Source organism: Urocitellus parryii, assembly GCF_045843805.1.
Source record: "Urocitellus parryii isolate mUroPar1 chromosome 13 unlocalized genomic scaffold, mUroPar1.hap1 SUPER_13_unloc_9, whole genome shotgun sequence".
Taxonomy (NCBI): Eukaryota; Metazoa; Chordata; class Mammalia; order Rodentia; family Sciuridae; genus Urocitellus; species Urocitellus parryii.
This window is the reverse complement of record NW_027551777.1, coordinates 2,450,010-2,472,084: the sequence shown is the minus strand read 5'-3', so window position 1 is coordinate 2,472,084 and position 22,075 is coordinate 2,450,010. Positions and strand designations below refer to the sequence as shown.

General features: G+C 40.5%; 1 protein-coding gene across 1 annotated transcript; it reads left to right on the top strand.

The window, feature by feature from the left end:
• Positions 1-12,542: 12,542 nt before the first annotated feature.
• Positions 12,543-14,135, top strand: LOC144251478 (ankyrin repeat domain-containing protein SOWAHC-like). Its single transcript, XM_077794361.1, has one exon. The coding sequence runs from the start codon at positions 12,543-12,545 to the stop codon at positions 14,133-14,135; it is 1,593 nt and encodes a 530-aa protein (XP_077650487.1).
• Positions 14,136-22,075: the final 7,940 nt, after the last annotated feature.

Here is a 22,075-nt window from a genome sequence, read left to right as displayed (position 1 = left end):
CTGTACCCTGATTTCTCCTTCCTGTTGCCCCCCATTCTCCCTCCAGCCCTTCCCACTAGGCCAACGCACACAGGAACTAGAGCAAGGGGGGCACAGGAACCTACTGATGAGATTCATTCATAAAGTGAGTCCCCTGACACAAAGAAAAATGGCAGAGAGTGGATTAGCACCTCTGCTCCTCTTGTCCTGGGCCTCAGCTCTTGGACACTGGAGGGCAAATCCAGGGAAACACAGGGACCCAGGGCCAGGGAAGTCAAGCACGTATCCTCCCACTTGACCTGGGCTCCAGGAGCATGATGGGAAGGTAATCTGCGGGAAGCCATCCGTGAACTCCAGGAGGCCCTTCTCCCAGCGTGGTAGCCAGGGAGGGACTAGGTCTGGCCCTGGGAACTTGCTGTGACTCTCCCAGGGTGACAGACCTTCCCCTCCCCTCTGCTAGAGAGGCCCCTCATATAGCACCTGAGATGGGCGTAACTCCTGAGGAACAGAGCAGCCCACCTGGCCCCACCTTTAACCTGTTTGGGGGAAGAACTTTCCAGGGAATTTCTTTAATGTCTTCCCACATAAATAAAACAGGCCGGGATCCTTTGTGTCATAAGCTGTCTGGCTGGCTCCTGCTTTTGAAACTACTTTCTGTGTTCTTTGATTTTTTTTTTCTGCTGTTCTATTTTTCCTGGATTTTATTTCTCAGCCCATTCCACAAAGGGGAACCCTATTCCCAGCTCCTGGCTTGGGGGGATGTGGGTGGTAGTAATCTTTAATCAGTGGAAAACACACATGCTCCCATCTCACTTGACACTGGAACCGAGGGCTAAACCAATAACCACAGAGCTCTTCTCTGTCACTCATTCTATACACAGAAAGCATGTATGAAGTCCCAAATAGGCAAGAGGGCTAGGAAGAGGAAGGGGGCACTTGAAGAGAGGGGTGGGAGTCACTGGGGTTCGGTCAGGCCAGTTTTTTAAATATTCTATATATTAACTGTAAATTTGCAAACATTCCATTAATATTGTTTAAATTTCCCTATTTAAAGTACATTAATAAGACTCATGGTTGGAAGATTAAAAATAACTATTAAAAATGTAACGATCACTTCCAATATTCTGTAATGGTTATGGTCATTTAAAAGCCAGTACTTCACAGAAATGGAAAACTTCAATGACTGAATTTGGTAATTCTTGAATATCATTCAATTTCACAAAATTTTTAAAAAAGCTATATTTTTTTTTACTTTTTTTCTAGGCAGAAGAAATCTCTTCATCCAGGTCTCTGGCCCAAGCTATTTCACACCCACAAGATTATAACTTGTCTCAGAAAATGAGCTGAGTTTTAATGAACATTTTAGTTCTAATTTAAGACAAATATTTGTTTCCTCTAATATAAATACTTGCATTATATTCTTTATAATGTATCCATTCACTCTTTGAAAACAACTGGAAAATGTGTTTTCAAACAATTATAGAATTCTCTATGGTATGGACATCTGTTTTTCTCTGTCTTAGCATCAAAATTATGAGCAAAGTACTCAGTTCACCTCACCTTATCGATTCCCTTAGTTCAATAGTTACATTAATATATCTCTGTTTACTTTCTGAAGACAAATATCCAATTCCACCAACATTTTTTTTTTTTAGCAGATATTTTTCTCTCCCTAGGATTGTAAAAGAGAGTTGTTTTTCTCGACCTATCTGACAAATGTTTTGGAAAGATTGAAATGTCAAAGGCAGAGGAAGTAAGAGTCACTGAAAATAAATGCAGCCTGTATAACACCCTGTAAGTCACAAGACTTACATATGTTTATTTAAAATAAGTAGAAAAGAGACACATTAGGAAGGGTGTCTTCTTAAAGCTTTTATGCTGCATTCAGAGACCAGCTTTATGTGCAATTTAAATATATATGCTGTCAAAATCTTAAATGTGCATTAAAATTCTCTATTCACTCTCTGATGCCATAGGAAGCAATTCAGTACCACTTATTCTAATTCTATTCAGAAGCTTAGGTTTGTGCTTATATATCTAAATTAAATATGTATACATATGTACTTGTTTTTTATTTTAATTTGTTCCAATTAGTTATACATGACAGTTGAATGCATTAACGTCATACATAAATGTTTTTTATTTTAATTTATTCCAATTAGTTATACATGACAGTTGAATGCATACACGTCATACATAAATGGAGTATACTTCTCATTCTTCCAATTGTACACATTGTAGAAACACACTGATTGTATAGTCACATATACACATAAAGTAATAATGTCCCATTCAGTCCATAATCCTTTCAACCCTCATATCCCCTCCTCTCCCTCCACTCCCCTCTCTCTAATCCAAAATTCCTTTATTTTTCCCTAGCCCCACCCCTTATTGTGAATTAGCATATGCATATCGTTTTTAGGGAATTGGCTTATTTCCCCCACCCCCACCCCCCCGCATGGTATGCTCTAGCTCCATCCATTTACCTGCAAATGTCATAATTTTCTTCTTTTTCTGGCTGAGCAATATTGCATTGTGATATCTACCACATTCTCTTTATCCATTCATCTGTTGAAGGGCACCTGGGATAGTTCCATAAGCTAAAAATTGTGAATTGTGCTGCAATAAACATTGATGTGGTTGCGTCACTGCAGTATGCTAATTTTAAGTCCTTTGGGTATAAACTGAAGAGTGGGATAACTGGGTCAAATGGTGGTTCCATTCCAAGTTTTCTGAGGAATCGCCACACAGGCTTCCATAGTGATTATACCAATTTGCAGTCCTAACAGCAATATATGAGAGTACCTTTCCCCCCACATCCTCACCAACATTTATTGTTGCTTGTATTCTTGATATTTGCCATTCTTTCTGGAGTGATGAGGTGCTTCTTAAAATAATCCTTCATATAATAAAATTAAAATTAAAATTAGAATAATAAAAATAGTGAACTAAGAAATAATAATGGTAACAAAGTACAAAATAAACATATAATTTGGAAACTCAAGTGTCCCAAGGTCATAAGTTTGAATTCCAAAGATTTTTCTGAGCTGCCTGGGAAGCTGATTTTTCTGTTTGACAGCGGATTTTCTGTTTGATATCCTGTCTCACAAGCAATTAGGTGGGCTGCAAAACTCAACTCTTCTAAATTGACTGAGTGAGCCCCAAATATATTCTTGGGTAAGGTAATTGTCAATTATGCTTCACAAGCAGGCTTTTAAAAGCGTATATCATTTTATACATGAGTGCTCATATTGACTATTAACTAAGACTTTTGGTGTAGTATGGAATAGATTTAATTTTACAGCATAGAATTAAATTATAAAATGTAATAAATTATAACACAATAAGTTTGATCTGCCAAGGGAATCTTTTCAATGGACAAATTTGATGATAAATTTTTTGGCACAGAAGTTTTCCAATGCTTCTCATTGTTTGAGGGATCATCTGAAATTTAAACTATTCCTCTTGACATCAGCCACCAACCCCATGCCTTCCACACATGCTGGACCTCATTCTGTGTCACACTGACATTCCTAAGGATCTTCTCCTGTCCTGCACCCGGCCTGTCTCATCTCCACCTTCTTAGAGTAGTATTGTCTCCAATTTCCCAGGTGAGGAACCTGGGATCCAAAGAGCTTAAATAACTCACCCAGGATCCCGCAGTCAGGAAGGTTTGCAGCCAGGATTCCAACACAGTTGTTCAAAGGGGAAGTCTTAGCCCAAGGGGAAAGTCTTGGCATTCTAAGTTCTTTCTTCCATTTCACAAAACAAATTTAACAGCTAAACAAATTAGTAAAACAGAAGACCACACAAGACTCGAGAATGTTCCAAAGAACATCTGAAATTCCATAGTCCATTAAACAATGCCTCTGTATGAGAGATCCAAACACTTAGATGTTTGGGTTATTCCAGTTTCGTATCCCCTCAGGAGCCCATGTCAGGGGCATGTGCACCCCTCCATTCTTTCCCATGTGTTCCTCTTTAAATTAAAACATCCTGATGTCCATAGGTTGGCCACAGTGGGTGTGTATGTGTCTGTCTGTCTGAATTCTCCATGTGGTCCCCTGAGTCATACATTTATTAATTATCTTCGCATTTCTGGTCTTCTTCATTTCATGATTTGTTAAGATGTCTGCTGGGCCTGGTACACCTCAGGCCTTTTATCCCATCACTGAGTTAGCGCTGATCTATGATAGTTCCTCCTTCACATGACCTTTAAAATGAGCTTGTCAAGTTCTGTAAAAATGTCATTGAAATTGTGATCAGAATTACATTCAATGTACTGATTCAGGGAGAATTGCCAGATTGAACGGAAGTATCAGAAATATGATCATTATGTTCATGTCTTTATGTCATTTTTACATCCCTAATTAAGATTTTACTCTTTTTTTCATATAATATAAACTCATTATATCATTTGTCAAACTTATTTGAAATTGAAATGACCAACTCTCTTCATGCTATAGATTAGGGAGCAGCACATTTTGTGTGTGTATGTGCACACATACGTGTACGTGTGTTTGTGAGTGTGTGTGTGGGTGTGTGTGTGTTACTGGGGATGGAATACAAATTCTCCAAACTATGACAACATCTCCAACCCTTAGGAAGCTGCTGTTTCCTAAAGAGTTCCCAGTAATCGCCCACTTATCTGTACCTGATTGTTTTCAGGTGAGTTCTTGAATCACTTCTAGAATTTATCTTAAGATTTTCTAACCCCTGAAGTTAATTCTGGTCATATTGTTTTTTGGAAAACATGGCAGTTTCACCTAGATCTCTAAATACATTAGTCTAAGTCCTTTACTACATTCCCTTGGTTCTCTCTGAGATTCTGGTTCCCCTCCTGGACAAGTTCTGCAGTGCACTGGCCAGCCCACCATGCATGTCAGGGGCCTGAAGACTTCGTGACATGGCATATAAACTTCCAGATCTTAGTGTTAGCAGCTTGTGTTAGTCAGTGTTTTGCTGCTGTGACAAATACCTGAGAAAAACAACTTAGAGGAGTAAAGATTTGTTTTGTCTCACAATTTCAGAGGTTTCAGTTCATGGTTGGCAGGCTCTGTTGCTTTGGGCCCGGAGTGAGGCAGCACATCATGGTGAAAGGCCTGGAGGAAGAAAGCTGTTCAGCTCCTAGCAGCCAGGAAGCAGAGAGAGAACAAGAAAGGCCTGGGGACAAGAAATACCTTTCCGGGGAGTGCCCACAGCAACCTGCTTTCTGCAACAACTTCCCCATTCCCACTGCCTCCCTGGCGTCCATTCAGCTACCAATGGATTAATTCACTAATGAGGTCAGAGCCCTCATGATCCAGCCACTTCCCCAGAGCTCCACCTCGGAACCTATCGGCACTGGGAACCTAGCCTTCAATATGTGAGCCTGTGGAGGACACTTCAGAGCCAAATCGTAACAGAGATATGAACTATTTGTTGATGCTGCAGGAGGAGTTGGCAAGGGGAAGTCTCAGTGGAGTTCTGAACACGTGCACCACTTTGTGACCCTCATACAGCCCATTCAGCCCTCCCTGGGGGCAGGTGAGCCCCACCTGGAGATGCCCCCCCCCGTGCCCTTCTCTGAAATAGCCATCCATGACTACTTTTTAGGACCTAAGCATGCACCTCTATTCTCCTGTGTCCCTTTCCATTTTACTATCTCCCTGATAGATATGGCTTCCCACCTGTTTGGAGGGTTAGAAAAGTGTCCACAGTCTCTAATCCCAACATCATAAGAATGGGATTATCAAAGAACTGGTGAAATGCATATAGAGGACCTAGAGGCCGTGAACAAATGGAGGAAGATAATAGCAACAGTGTTTTGTATTTCCTCACTAATGCTATAGTTTGAATGTGTTCCCCAAATTTCATGGTTAAAAATGTCATCCCCAAGGTAGCTTTACCAGAAGAGGAAGAGACACCCAAACTAGCATACCTGCTCCAACTCACTGTGGGATGCCCTCGCCATGCCACATTGCAGCAAGAGGGCTCTCACCATAGGTCAAGCAGGTACTGGAGCCATGAACTTGAACATCCCAGTCTCCATAATGTGAGTTCAATAAACCTCTATTCTTCACAAATTTCCCAGTCTGTGAAATCCAGTTTTAGCAACAGAAAAGAGATTGACAATTTACTAACACACTGGCATGATGCATGTTGATGACAGTCTTTAACCCTCACAAAAGTCAGACAATTTCTATGATCTCCAACTTATGACTAAAGAAACACAAGCTCAGAAAGTCAAAAGAAATCTGCTGAGGCCAAACAGCACAGCCCGGTAATCCAACCATCTGGCAAAACTAATTTCTGACTTTGGGATTTCTAACACAGATCTCCAAAGGATAATTTCTAGTCACTTCAATTCATAGCTGTCATCCACAAAGCTTCTCCTTTCTCCCTATCCAGAAGTGGGTGGCAGTGTGAAAGTGGGTTGTGTTGTGAAGTCACTAGGCAGAGAACAGTTCTGGTGTTCCCTGGGTGTGTGAAGAATCACTTCTTTATGTCTATACCCAGAACCATTGAGCCTAATGGAAAATATAAACCGACCATTCCGCAAAGCAATAACTACTCAGTAGTTTTCCAAGAAAAATAGAGTTGGCCTATGGTGTTCAAAAATTAGTGTTATTTTTTTCTAGGTCTCACATAGGAAAAGATTCCAAATTTTATTTTGTGATGAATAAAAGCATTGAAACAAATCAAACACCATCCAATTTGACAGTGATTTTGTCTCAATAAAATCAAAGAACAAAAAGAGTGAGATGGATATGGATATGGAGACAGGAGTAGCTTTATGCAAATACTACATTATTATGAGCAGCTGGTTCTTTCTAATAATCATTAAACAAGTAGAGATAGAAACTATGGAGATAAGACACACAGAAAGACTTTGAGGGATATATAAAGGACTCAAAAAAACCAACCACAAAAAAAAAAATTCAATTAGAAAATGGGCTAATGATATGGGTAGACATTTATCAAAAGATAAATAGCCAACAAATATATGAAGATTCTCGACATCAGTCATCATCAGGGAAATGCAAATCAAAATGTCACACTTGTCAGGATGGCTTTTATCAAAAAGAAAGAAAATAGCAGATGCTGGTGAGCATCAGAGAATGAGGAACTCTTATGCACTGCTGGTAGTAATGTAAATTAGCCCAGCCACTGTGGAGAACCGTTTGGAGGTTCATTAAAAAGCAAAAATCTGAACTGTCATAAGATCCAGCAGTTTCACTACTGGGGTAAACATATAAAGGAAATGTTATCAGCATACCAAAGAGACACCCACATGCCCATGTTTATTACAGTGTTATTCACAGTAGCCAAGAATCAACTGAGGGACCTCTCAATGGACAGATGGATAAAGAAAACGTGGCACACAGTCACAAAGGAGTGTTTTTCAGTCATAAAGAAGACTGAAGCCCCCTAGTTTGCAGCAACATGAACAGACCTAGAGGACATTAAGCGAAATGAAAGAAGCCAAGTACAGAAATACCCTTATTATACTTACTCAAGGACCCTAAACAGTTGATCTCATAGATAGAGTGGAATAATTGTCACAGGAGACTGAGTAGAGTGAAGGAAAAGAAAGAGATTCGATAAGAGGCTTCAAAACACAAACAGGAGAAACTACTTCTGTTTTCCTATAGCCCTGTAGGGTAACTATTGCCCACAACAGTCCATGGTATGTTTCAAAATAAGCAGAAAATTAAAGGACAAAAGTTCCTAACACATAGAAATGACTGCTATTCAAGGAGAGAGAAATGCTTATCACCCTAATTTGAACATGACACATTATAGGCCTCTTTCAAGTTATCATACTGTATCTTTTAAATCTGTACAAATATTATCTCTCAACTAGAAAAATAAAAAAGGACTTGGTAGGGATACTTCCTCTCTAAACCCCAGTCGGCTTTGAACTCCTGAATCGAGGGAGATGGCACACAAGGACACCCAGTCCAAATGGAGGAGTGATGGTCCCCGAAGAAACCATACTTCAGGAAGGGGATTCCTCCTGTTCTGGAGCTAGGGCCTTCTGAGAAACTGAGGCACCATGAAGACCCTCTTCAAATGCCTCTTCTTGTGATTAAGTCAGAAAGATCCCAGACACCTCACTCAGAGTAACAGGAATGGGTTTATTGAAGGGATAGGAAAAGGGGAAGGGGACACCCTCAAGATAGAGTGGGTCCTCTGAGAGAGGAGAGAGAGAAAGTTCCCCTCCTACACCCCAGTTCTATTCTAGAGAAGTGACCCGAGAGTCCTGGAGTCCTACCCAAGTCCACCTCTTGACTTTGGATGGACAACAGGTGAAATCAGACTCTCAAGTCCCCATGACAGGGCGATTCTAGGTCAGCTGCCCATGCTGACTAGTTCTACTTGGATTCTTAACCATATGTTCTTGCAGATTTTATCGTTAGGAGGAACTACCCTTCCTCCCAGAGTTTCAGGATCTGGTCACAAAAATCTTCTGGGTTCTTCCCATGGACATTATCTTGGGCCTGCATTTCTCCTGCAGCGAACACAGTCTGCTGAGGAATGTGACTTATCCTGTCCATTAGACCAGGCACGGCTGCAGGTAAATGGCTTCTTGGAAAACAAAGCCTGTGGGTGTCAGCACAGTGGGCCCATTTTATAGAATTGTCCCCTTAACCTCGTGTTCCCACCATCCTCATCTGTCTGTTCCCCAACATTCCCTTGGCAATAGCGCTATCCCACCAAAGCCCCAGCGCTCCCACATGTTGGCTCTGCTCCCCCCACCTTTGGCTCTGTCTCTCCAGTTTCCTTTATCTTCAGGAAGGACCACGACCCAACTCCACCGGCTCTCCATCCTGGGCTTGCAGCCAGGGTTACACCCTGCCTCTCTCCCCAAGGCACCAGAGAAGTCCTGGAAAAGGTCCCAGGGCCCAGTGGGTCTCACATCCACGGCTGGGAGGTGAATCCTGCCACCAGGAGAAGGAAAGGGGACTGAGGAGGACACCCAGCAACAGATAATCTAACAACCACGACTGAAAGCATGTGTCAGTGTGCCACATTAATTTGAGATCGTGTGATCACCCTGGGAAAGAATTTCAACAACCATAATCATAAATATGAGGATTCCACACTCCAAGATTAGTTCGGGTGAATTTCTCACTGCATATCAAATGATTCCCACTCCCGCAGAAAGGAGCTGATGAGTCCTTCTTTGTAATACCATAGAATAGCTAGGCACAAGAGCCACGCTGGGTTGTAAACAAGGTTTTTCTGAGTGTCCCTGTAGGGCTTGGCAGGGTCTGGCCAGCACCTCAGGCAGGAAGCCACACTCCAGAGACACTAATTAACAGTGACAGACATGAGCATGTTTTTTTCTCCCCAAATCTGTTTGTAGATGCAAAAGAGGACCCAGCTCTTGGAAGAGGAGATCTGCCCTGAGTTTTAGGAGGTAACTTAGCAAAGATGCGAGGAGCCATTTCATGTCAGCATCTTGTTTTTTGAACATTGTTATTGACGCTTTTGCATTTTCTCATTTCCACCCCAGGCAACAAAATCAGCTTCTATGCTGGAGTAATTCATTTAGAGTCAAACAGACAGGCTAATGACGTTGGTGGCCATAAGGTGCCAAGAGTCTGACATGAAAGGCTTTTTAACATTTTAAACCCTTTTTAAGGGACTTTATGTCCAAGGATCATGAGACAGTTTGTGACTTTTATTATATACTATATTTTGGACTTCATAAAATAAGAACGTGATATCAATTACGTTTATTTCACATAAACAGGAATTGTGTGGGAGGCCTGTCTTGAAGTATGTTTTGAAGGAGAACTTGAGCTCTCCGTTCAATAATGTCATACCCCAAGACAGGTCCATTTGACATCCATATTGCTCTTTTGTTCCAAGGCTGCCACCTGGCTCTGAGCATCATATACTGGCCATGAGAGCAGTCTGTCCCTCCACTGCCTGGTACCCAGGGTCTTGGAATGTCTCTTCTCAGTTCATTTACTTACCTCATGATGTCTTTTGTTCTGCCTTGTCAACGGGTTCTTTAATTCCATAAAGATGCCAGACCTCTAAGAGCACACTTATTTACAACTAAAAAAGCAAAAGCAATTTGTCCTATTTTCTTCCAAACACAAAAGAAGATAGGCATTTCCTTTTTAATTCTAACAGCTGGGCACCATCTCCTTGTCTACTCAAGTAAAGAAATGGCTGGACCCTGGGTAGCAAGATGAGTCTTCTTGACTTTCTGACTTTGCCTCCTGTTCACTTGTAGAGCAGAAACAGTTCTGCTTCTGCAGAAGCAAATAAGGCCCGTGAAACTGTATTCCTACAGAGAGTTACTAAGATGAAGGATAAAATTCTAGACACTAATTGTAAAGATCTGCCAGCTAGTGGATGGAGCTGATGCTGTGCAAAAGAGGAGGCAGAATCAGGTGGAGAGTGAGGTTTAGAGGTCATCTTGAGAAGTCTAGTGGGGCAGACGCATAGTGCATATGACAGGCTCAAAGGTTGAGAAAGAAATGCAGGGTGGTAAGGGATAAGCAGAGAGGCATATTCCTCAAAAGAGACTTGGCCACAGGACAAGGCTGGGACTATACCAGAGATCTCATTGTCTTGGAACTTCATGCTCAATGACTGGAGGTTTGTTTCCCAGCAGGAGATTTTCTTTGATGTCTTTTAACTCTTGGGACAAAAAAAATAAATAAAAAAATAAAAAAGCTTTTTAGAAAAATAATTGTGTTAAGAGTTTAAGAAATTCAAAAGATTTTAATGCTGGGAACTAATCTGATTGTCTTCTTTTTCAAAAGTCTCCCTAAGATCCACTTTTGTGTGTGTGTGTCTGGTGCTGGGGATGCAAACCCAGGTGCCTTGATCATGCCAGGCAAGCACTCTACCAACTGAACTGTATTCCCAGCCCAAGACCCACCTTTTTTATTGGTACATTACAACTAAAAAATACTGGGATTCATTACACCCTACTCACACATTCACATGACATAATTGGATCAATCTCATTCTGGGTACCTTCCTTTGCCCTCCTTCCTCCCTCCCCCAACCCCCATTCTCTACTGTTCTCCTTCCATTACTGTTATTATTTTAATTATATAATTTTTGCATTATAATTACACATATAATCAGGATTAATCTGATTGGCTTTTTAAAATCTGAACCAATCCATGTCTTGAAACACTGTGTTGTGTTGGCTTTAGCTTTGCTAATAATCTAGAATAAAATGATTTCCAAATATTTGGACCTAAGAATCCCATTCTAGAATAAAGACTAAAGTGCCATTGAAAGAATGAATAGTGACAAAAAACAGTCAAAAACATCTCTATCAATTAACTTGGGCATTAACTAGCATGTGCTACCATTCCTGAAAAATAGTAGAACCCAAATTGTGAAACATGGCATTTACATTATCTGCAAGACAATGCTTACTTAGATGTCATGTAGATTCACGGGCATTTTTGTATTTCACTGAGGTCCCCCTGGATTCTCTGGGCCATAGACAGGAAGTCATTTTCTCAAACACTTGTAGCCAGAAAATGTAGAATACGAGGGCTTCATGCATATGCCGGTCAATTTGGTTCTCAATGCATTTAGGGTTAAATAATAAGCACTCAGTATTCAGATTTGCACAAGAAATCCTTTGAACATTTTCCCCAGTGGAAACTGAAAAAGGAAGGAGGAAGCAAACGAGGTAGAAAGAAACAGAAATCTCTCCTGCGCACAGAGCTCTTCTTAGATGTGACAGGTTAGCTGTTCATCAGACTTACTCTCTCTCCGAGCGCACAGCTAGATTGCATTCCATTTTTCCTTTGCAATTTGATGTGGCCGTGGGCCTGTCTGTGTTCTGGAAAACAGAATGTGAGCAGACGTGGTGTGTGCTCCTTCCAATCTGACACCTGAAAGCCTGCCAGGCATGAATCCCCAAGCTGCTTTCCCTTCCCGTGGCTGGCACAGAGCCAACATGTAATGTGACAAGTGGTAAAAATGATGGTGCCACAGGGGGAGGAGCCTGGGTCCCTGAAAGACCACCTGGAAGAGGCGGACCTGCCAATCAGAAGTATCACTTTGGGAATCACATGAGTGAAGACAGATTATTATTCTACTTGAGTCCATATATTTTGTTATAATGGTAACCTTCACTTTTGCACAATGTGAAAAACATGGAATTAGTTTTAATGACTAGAGATTAATGTCATGATTCTGTGAAGCAGACTATGGAAGATAGTAGAAAACTGACTTCTATGTAACTTCTGTGTAAAATTTGTACATTCTCTAGATAATATCTGTGTATCTTCTAAGTGAGGTGTGATGCATACATCTTTTTCATATGTTAGCTCATGTGTTTTAAATAATTTTATCGAGGGAAAAAAATTGTATAGGGAAATCCAGAGACTTGTGTGTACAATTCAATGCGTTTTTTTTTTTTTTTTTAAATCTCTATTTATGTAACCAACTCACACCAAATAAGGAATATTCCCATTACCTTCTAAAGCTACCATCAGGGGAGCCGAGGGAGCTAGCCGGGTTCCAGGACCTCCAACCGCGCGGTGATGGGGCCGGGCTGAGCCAACGGAGAACCAGCGCCGCGGCGGATGGAGGGGCCAGCCGAGCTGGGCCCCGAGGCCGTGTTGTGGTTCCTCTCGGAACATGGGGGACGAGCCCGGCAGGCCGACCTGGTGGACCACTTCAGGGGCGCCCTGGGCGGGGAGCCGGAGCAGCGCGCCCGTGCCCGCGCCCATTTTAAGGAGCTGGTCAACGCCGTGGCCACCGTCCGCACCGATCCCGCCGATGGCGCCAAGTATGTGTACCTCAAGAAGAGGTTCTGCTCGGGGTCCACGCCACCGGAGGCCGCGCCTCCCAGGGACCCGCCTCACATCGAGGTGACCGCGGAGACGGAAGCCCCAGACCACCCGCCTGGGTCCGGGGAGGGCGGCCCGCGCCCCCAGGCGGCGGACCCCGAGGCTGCCGACCCGGAGGCGCCTCCTGAGCCGGGCCGGGAGCCGGGCGATCCCGAGCGCCCGACCGCCGCTCGAGGGCAGCCGATGAGCAGTGGGGCCCGGAGGAAGAACTCCAGGCGCGGCGTCCCGGCCCTCCCCCAGATGCCGGTCCCGGGCCCGGGCGAGGACCTGGACCCCCCACCGCTCGGCGGCGAGGAGGCGGACCCCAGCAGCTCCCTGGGAGGGCCTGCCACCCCAAGGTCTGCCCGCCAGAACTTCCGGGACCTGGTGCTGGGCAGCTCCCCGCAACTGAAGAGGAGCGTATGTCCTGGGGGCAGCAGCCCGGGGAGCTCCTCCGGGGGAGGTAGCGGCCGAGGCGGGGGCGACTCGGACAGCGCGTCGGTGGCTTCGTCGTCCGCCAAGGAGGAGAGCAGCGGCGGCGGCTCGGTGACCCTGGACCCTCTGGAGCACGCCTGGATGCTCTCGGCCTCGGACGGCAAGTGGGACAGCCTGGAAGGTCTGCTGACCTGCGAGCCCGGCCTGCTGACCAAGCAAGACTTCATCACCGGCTTCACCTGCCTGCACTGGGCCGCCAAGCATGGCCGGCAGGAGCTCCTGGCCCTGCTGGTCAACTTCGCTAACAAACACCAGCTGCCGGTGAACGTCAACGCCAGGACGAGTGCCGGCTACACGGCCCTGCACTTGGCCGCGATGCACCGGCACGTGGAGGTCGTCAAGCTACTGGTGGGGGCCTATAACGCAGATGTGGACATCAGGGACTACAGCGGAAAAAAAGCCTCTCAGTACCTGAGTCAGAGTATCGCGGAGGAGATTAAGAACCTGGTGGGAGCCCTGGATGAGGAGGATGGGGAGAGCGCTGCCGGTAGCGGGGGTGGACGTTGGAGACTTTCAAAGGTGCTCCCGTCGCACCTGATCACCTATAAACTCTCTCATGTCTTGGAGGATGCGGGGGATCATCACCACCATCACCACCATCATCACCATCTCCACTTGGCTGAGGGATGGGCTGGAGGCAAAGCCAAGGATCCCGGTCGCAAAGCCTCTAGCACCTCTAGTGGGCGGATAAAACCCAGACTCAACAAAATCCGCTTCAGAACCCAGGTCATCCACACCACACCCACTTTCAGGGACCCAGAGCAGCCGCTGGAGGAAGGGGAAGAGGAGGAGGAACGATCTCTTAAGGGCCACTCATTCAAATTAAGACCGAAGTCCAATGTGTTTGGGTAAAAATGATTTCTTTTAGAAATGCTAAGGTTTGTGTGTCTTCAGGATAGAATACTAGAATACTGGAGTAAGGAAAGGAGACCAGAAAAAACTGATGCATTCTTTTGTGAGGGATTGTGATGGGCAGAGAGGAATTCCCCTCCAGCTAGCTTTCTGGGTGAAGTAGATTTCTTTATTAATTGATTGATCATACTTTGACCTCTGCCTCTTCCCATTCCACCCCTTTGACCTGTGGTCCCTTTTTCTGAGGATTTAATTATATCTAGGGGGACTGAATTGATAACTGAATTCCTTTGTTTTAACGGATACAATGTTGCACTTTTTATGTATCTGTTTTTCTCAGTGGTTACTCTCTCAAGAGCAACAAAAATGCAAATTGTAATGAAACTGGTAGTATTTTTAAGTGTGAACAAAACTACGTGCTGCCCTGTAGTTTTAGTAATTGCTTTTTAAGGTACTACTGAAGGCAAGGTCAGAGTTGAGATGCAAAAGTACTGAGTAGAGAATAATGTAAGTAAAATGGGAATCCTGTTGGCAATCTATTCGTATTGCAAGTAGGAGGTTAGTTATTATTTTTAAAAGCAATTTCAGTTTTAATCACTGAACAAAGAATTAAGCAACCGTCACTTTTAAGTTAATCTGTACTCTGGATTTCACCTATCTTAACTCCACTGCACTCAAGTATTATGGTACATTATTTATAACTACACCTTCTTGTTTAAAGAGAACACTCAGCAGCCTATGTATGTTTGAATAAAATATTGCCTCTCATTCTGATTGACACTTAATTTGTTTTCCTATTCTGAAAGTCTAAGTTTGTTAGGATTTGTATTCTGAGGAATCATACAACCATTGGTTCTCTTTTGTTTGACATAACCCTAATGGTGCTTAAGCAGAAACCATTTCTGGTTTAGACAATTGGAATAAGAAGAAAAAAAAAGGCATAAATATTAGCGAACCAATGCTTCTATGAAGTAATTATTTAATCAACTTACTGCTTAATGATTCTTGGGTAAGAGACTTTTATTTTACTAATACACTCATAGTTTCTATGCTTTGTGCAACATTTTGCAATTGTTTAAAATAGTAAGTCAATTTTCCTACCTTTCTTTGAATATATTCAAAGAGCTATACTGTAGTTACTGAAAAGCTGGGTGTTAAATCTGCCCAGTTAAAAATGGCACTTTATAAAAGGAAAAGAGAAGAGATGGAACTATTTCCATATTTAAATGCTGCTAGCTATTGAATTCCTTTGTATATAAGTGAAAAATACCATTCATTAAAATTAAAGACTTGTTTAAGTATGATTATTAATTACATTTCACTCATTTGTGTGAGAGTAAATGGTTTTATAATTATTACTTCAAGATTTATCTCACAAGCATATTAAGTCTTTTCATAACAAGTTTAGAAATTTTCATAGGGGATATATTTGATCAAGGCCTTTTCCATTAGTCTTTTTATTCTCCTGATATTGAAACTTAAGTTGATACAGCCTACAGGATAGAGGAGTGAGAAAATAGCTTGCAGAGTGAATCCAGGAATGCATTGCACATAGCCTCAACATTTAAAGTTCTTAGATCTTTAATTTCCCAAGACATAGAAATTGGTAACAAATTTGTCACATCTATCTGTATATGGCAGTTGAATTTGTTTAAAGATGAATAAAAAATATTCATATAAAACATAAATGATTATCCATTTGTGTGCCCTCACTTTTGTTTTAGGATTTGGGAAATGGACCATGTACATTTGAGAAGTGCTTTCATTCACATTTATGGGTGAAAAAAAACAATGTAATTTTCTGTAATTGAAAATAAGTTCCTTGAGAGTGCAAAACAGCCTGATTCTACATATTACCTGTGTCTTATATAAGAATAAGTTACAACTTCCCATTGAGGAATCTTAAATTTCATAGACATGTAAAGCTATGGCAACTATAGGAGTAGACACTTCAGAACCTTCTGAAGATACTGTTGAACAGTCAGCATTAATCTCTTAAAGATATATTAGTAACTATGCACAAAATCTATAATTTGCTAGGTCTTCAGAGATTATCAGTACATCACTTAACCTGCTCTTCACACCAAAGATAAATTTTCTGGTAAAATAATATTTTAAATTTTCAAAAAGTCATTCCCAAAAGGGGGAACTACTGGTAACATTCTTTTTCACATGTGATTGTGTGCAGTAAGTGTAGCATTTTCAGCTACTGAACTCTACATTCCTGTTTTTCAGTTTCCTAATCACGATTATAAAAAACAAATAATTTGTGAATTTAATATTCATAGAATTGTGCCTACCATTAAACACTTAGATATGTCAAACACTTAGGTGTTTATTGACATGAGAGTGGTAAAAAAAAAAAAAAACACAGGTATGTTCATGTGTTTCTTATGGGTACACTTGAAACTAGTGAATGTTTGTCACAGTTTATTTTTGTAGTATGTAAAATGCAACTTAAAAATCAGGTACTAGTTTATTCATACCTAAAATGTTGGAGTCTAGGATGCCTTGTCTCTCATTTTTTGAGTAAGTGAAAGTTTGGGAGTTTGAGAATGTAAACTCTGTAAAGTTTGTTTTTGTCAAAATAAAAGGTTCACACTAAAAAAAAAAAAAAAAAAAAAAAAAAAAAAAAAAACCTACCATCAGCCCATTTTTACTCAATCCCAAACCACCCTTTTTCTACAAGACAATCACTACGGACGGATTCTGATTACTACAGATTAATTTTTTGTGCTTTTGAACTTCATATGAATAGAAATATATTTTTTACTACTTTTTTGCATAATACAAAGTTTTGGGAGGGGGGATTCAGTCATATGATTGTGTGCCTCAGTAGTTCAACTTTTGCATTACTGGGTAGTATTCAACTACAAGTAATTTAAACACCCTCAAGTTGATGGACATTTGTGTTCTTTCCAGCTTGAAGCTAACTATAAACATCCTTGTACAAGAATATATATTTTTATCCCTCTTGGGTAACTACCTTAGCAGAATTGCTGCATCTGAGGGCAGATGTATGATTTACATTTTTAGAAAGAATTTTCCAAAATGTTGAACATCTTACATTTAAAGTTCTAGTTGTTCCATATGGTCAACAATATTTGATGCTGTGAGCCTCTTTGTGTTTCAGCTAGTCTGTTTGGTTTGAAATCATAATATCACTTCAGTTTTTATTTTCATTTTCTGATACCTTTTCCTGCTCACTATACATTCACATGCACTCTTCTATGAAGTTAAAATATTTTGACCGTTATGTTGAGATGTTTACATTTTTACTATGGATTAGTAAGCGATGGGTATATATTCAAGGATCTAGGAATAAGACCAGAAACAATGAAATTGCTAGAAGACAACATAGGTTCAACACTCCAACACGTTGACTCAGGCAAATTCCTTAATAAGACCCCTAAAAGCTCATGAAATGAAACCAAAAGTCAATAAGTGGCATGGAATTGAATTAGAAAGCTTCTGCAGAGCACAGGAAATAAGAGTATCAAGGGAGAACCTACAGAATGGAAAAAAAATCTTTGCCAACTATTCTTCCAATGGGGGTTCATAACCAGAATATATAAAGAACACAAAAAGTTTAACACCAAAAAAATATTAAAATCTCACTCAATAAATGGGGGAAAGATCTAGAAAGACATTTTTCAAAAGAAGAAATGCAAATGGACAAACAAATACATGCAAAAATATTCGGTAGCCTTTGTAATCTGAGAGATAAAAATCAAAACAACACTGCAATTTCATCGCATCCCAGTTAGAATGGCAATCATAAAGAACACAGACAATGCTAATTGTTGGTGAGGATGTTGGAGGGGGAAGTACACTCACATATGGTTGGTGGGACTGCAAATTAGTACAACCACTTTGGAAAGCAATATGGAGATTACTCAGAAAACTAGGAATGGAACCACCATATAACCTAGCTCTCTCACTCCTCAGTCTTTATTCAATAGAACTAAAATCAGCGTATTATCCTGATACCTACATACCAATATAATAGCCAATTTATGGAACCATCCAGGTGCCCACAAATAGATGAATGGATAAAGAAAATGTGGTACATATACAAAATAAAGTTCTACTCAGCCACAAAGAAAATGAGATTACATGGTATGCTGGTAAATGGGTGGAACTGGAGATCATCATGCTAAATGAAATACACCAGATCCAGAAAGTCAAATATCAAAGGCTTTTCTCTTTGTGTGGAAACTAGAGAGGAAAAAAGGAACAACAAAGAAAAGGGAGATCTTGAGAAAACAGAAAGGAGATCAGTAGAATAGAAGCAGGGTAAGAAGAGGAAGGAGGGGAGAGGGAAGAACTGGTGAATGAGTTGACAAAATCACACTATGGGCATGTATGAAATATCACAATGCATTCCAGTTTTATATATAACTACAGTGCACCAGCTGAAAAATAAATACATCAGTAGGAGGAAAATCAGTAGAGAAGAGGAAGGGGATCGTAGGAGGGAGGAGGGAGAGAAAGAGGTAGGATGGGATGGAAATGAAGATGGCTGTGTCATATGCATTTATGAATATGTCAAATGAACCCCACAGTTATTTCATAACTACAAAGCACTAAAAAATATCCAATCATAAAATGAGCAAAAGACATGAGCAGACATTTCACTGAAAGGGGATAGTACAGATGGCAAATAAGTACAGAAAAAGATGTTCAATACCATTAGCTTTCAGGAAAGTTGAAGTTAAAATAAAAAAATACATAGCATTACATACCATGAGAATGGCTAAAAAAAAGGATGCAAAGAAATTGGGTCACCCATACATATACCCCTACATGTAAAATGGTTTTGCAAGTTTAGAAAATATTTTGATAGTTTATTTAAAAATTAAAAATGTAAAACTATATGACTTGGCAATAGTATTCTAGAGTATTTATCCCAAAGTAATGAAAAATGATGTCCACTCAAACATATCTAGGAGAAGACTTATGAAGTTTTATTTGTAATAGCCCAAAGCTGGAGACAACCCAGATAAAAGTCAAACTGTGGTGCATCTGCACTGTGGACTACTACTCAGCCCTAAAAAGGAGTGGCTTCTGATCCACACAATGACTTGGATGAATCTCTCTGGAGAATCAATTAGAAGTGACAAAAGCCAGCTCCCCAAGGCTACATACTATATGATGTCATTTATTTAACATTATCAAAGTGACCATCTTTTAGAAATGAAAAACATTTTAATGGCTTCCATGAGCTAAGCAGGTGACAGGGGAAGAAGGGAAGGTTGCGTGGTTATTGAAGGGGACATAAGTGGTGCTGGGAATTTTTATATCTTGAGAATGTTGACGTCAATGTCCCAATTGGGATACTCTACTATATTTTTGCCAAATGTAACCACTGGGGAAAACTGGGTCAAAGATGCATAAGCTCTCTGTATTATCTCTTACAGTGGTGAATCTGCAGTACTTTCCAAATAAAATCTAACTTAAAAATAGAAGTGGATTTAGTGTAGTTACACTTACATAGTTCTTATTGGGTTTATCTGATTTCTATTTTCTGTTCTTTAAACTTCTGCCTTCTGTGTCTTAGTGTTAGGTCTTTATCATAGGGATATATATGTATATGTATATATGCATATGTATATATGTAGATTGATATACATATTCAAATTGATATATATTTGCATATGTAAATTCAGACTGATACAAATTTAAACATATATACTTAAATCCAGACTGGTAACTTTTGTACTATAGTTGGAGAATTTATTCCATTTTTTTTTAATATAACCACTGCACATTTTGTTTTAAATCTATAATTTTACAATTTTCTTCTTATTCCATCCAACTATATTCCCTTTTTTTTGTCCTTTGTCTTTTTTCATCTGCTTTTGAAATATTGTTTACTCCTCATTTTCTCCTGATGCTGAATTAAGTGGTGATTATACATTCTTTTTTCTTTTTCAGTAATTACCCTAAAAACTACAGTTCACACAAACATCTGTGCTGTCACTTTCATGGGTGAGTCAGAACACTGACAGGGTTTATAGACTCCGACTTTTATGCTGTTGTTTTGGGACAGCATTTTAATTTGATGGATACTTAGATATGTACTTAAATCCCCCAGGACATTTCGATAGTAGCTGTTTAGCTCAGTGAGCATTAATGTAGATTAACCTGCCTACCTTTTGTCCTATGGTTGTTACTCCTCAGGTGGCTGAAATTTCATGGGGGATCATTCTTAGGCTACTCAAAGGACACTCTTTGGCATCCACTTTAGGGTGAGTGTGCCCACAGAAATTCACTCACTGGATGTTTGAAAAAGTTTCAAGAAATATTTTCTCTGGATGTGAAAGTCTAGGTTGGTGGGTTTCATTTCACTTTGATTTGTTTTTTAAGTGCTTTGAAGATAACTTTGCATTTTCTAATTACTTCTGTTGTCTTTTATGGGGAAAGTTGGCCTTGGGTCTTGGTTTCTCTGTTGAAGATGTCTTCCTCCTTCTTAAGATGAGTCTCTTTATCTTTGTTGTTTAGCAGTTTTACCAAATGTGTATCCACTTCTTTTTCTTTGTATTGTCCGAGCTTTGATGTTCATGGTGCTGTAGATATTGTAGCTTGATATCATTCATCAATTTTAGACCTTCTCATCTGTTATCTCCATAAAGATTGCTTCCACTTTCCCCCATAAGTTAGACCTCAACACTGTGTCTTATAAGCTCTTATTGTCTTTTTCTTATTTTCCAGTCTTAAAGAGAGGCAAAAAGAAAATAAATGATGTCCCGACTGTATATTCTCTCTTTCCTCGTCTTTCTTCAATGGGGTCTATTCTAAAAGCTATCCATTAGCTTCTTAATTTGATAGACAGATGGATAGATGGATGGATGAGACAGACAGATGATAGATGTCTACAGATTTCTAACTACATACCAATTGTATCTATACACTGATATACATTTAGTTCTAGAATTTCCATTTGGCTCTTTTAAGTTTTATTTTGCTAGAATTCTCCAGTTTGTCTTTTACATTCTTTAACACAGCAATTGTGATTATTTTAACGTCTGGGTCTGATAACTCCGTTATCTAGGTCATCTATGGATCTGTTTGTATTGGCTGCTTTTCCTGTGGATCTGTCCAGTTTATTCGTGTGTTTCTCCTTATTGTTCATAGAAAGCTGAAATTTGTATAAAAAAGAATTTAAGGCAATTTTAGTTTCTAAATGGTGCTGTCTTACCCAGAGATGGTTAACTACTGCTCTGGCCTTGCCAAAAGTGTGACCACTGGAATACAGAAAGGAATTGAAATGCCTCAGGCAGGGACGTCATGGGATCTGAGAGCAGTTTGTGTTCAGCCAGAGGCTGGAGGATCATCTGGCCTGCTCCTCCCTGACATGGCCTCTTCTCCAATGTTCTGCTCCTAAACCCACCTGGCTGTTGACAGAGCTGCTAGGCCTTCCATCTTCTCCGTCACTCCTTTAAAACTAACAAATGTCTCTTTGAAGGAAAAACTGATATGGAGACTTTGGCTCATTTGTCTTGGTTGCACTTTTTTTTCTCCTGGACCCCACTCATTCTCATATTGAGCCAATTTCTGTTTTTACATTTTATGATTTTTTTCTAGTTTTTCTCAGCAGATATATTGGTCCAAAACAACCCAAATTGATGGACAGAAAATTGGAATTGCAGTAGCTTTTGCTAATTCACAAACCTTGAACTCTTAGTTTTTATAGAGAGTATGTTGTGATTCATCTAGCTGTTGTCAAAGTTTATTTCATATTTCCCAAGTTGACATTTTATTCCCCGGCCAATTTCCTCAGCTTTGCATTATGATAAACCCTCCTATATGACTGACAAACAAGGCCTCTGAATTAAGTGTTGTGTTTTTTTAATACTTTTTTGGTTGTCAATGGGCCTTTAATTTTATTTATCTATATGTGGTGCTGAGATTCGAACCCAGTGCCTCACACATGCCAG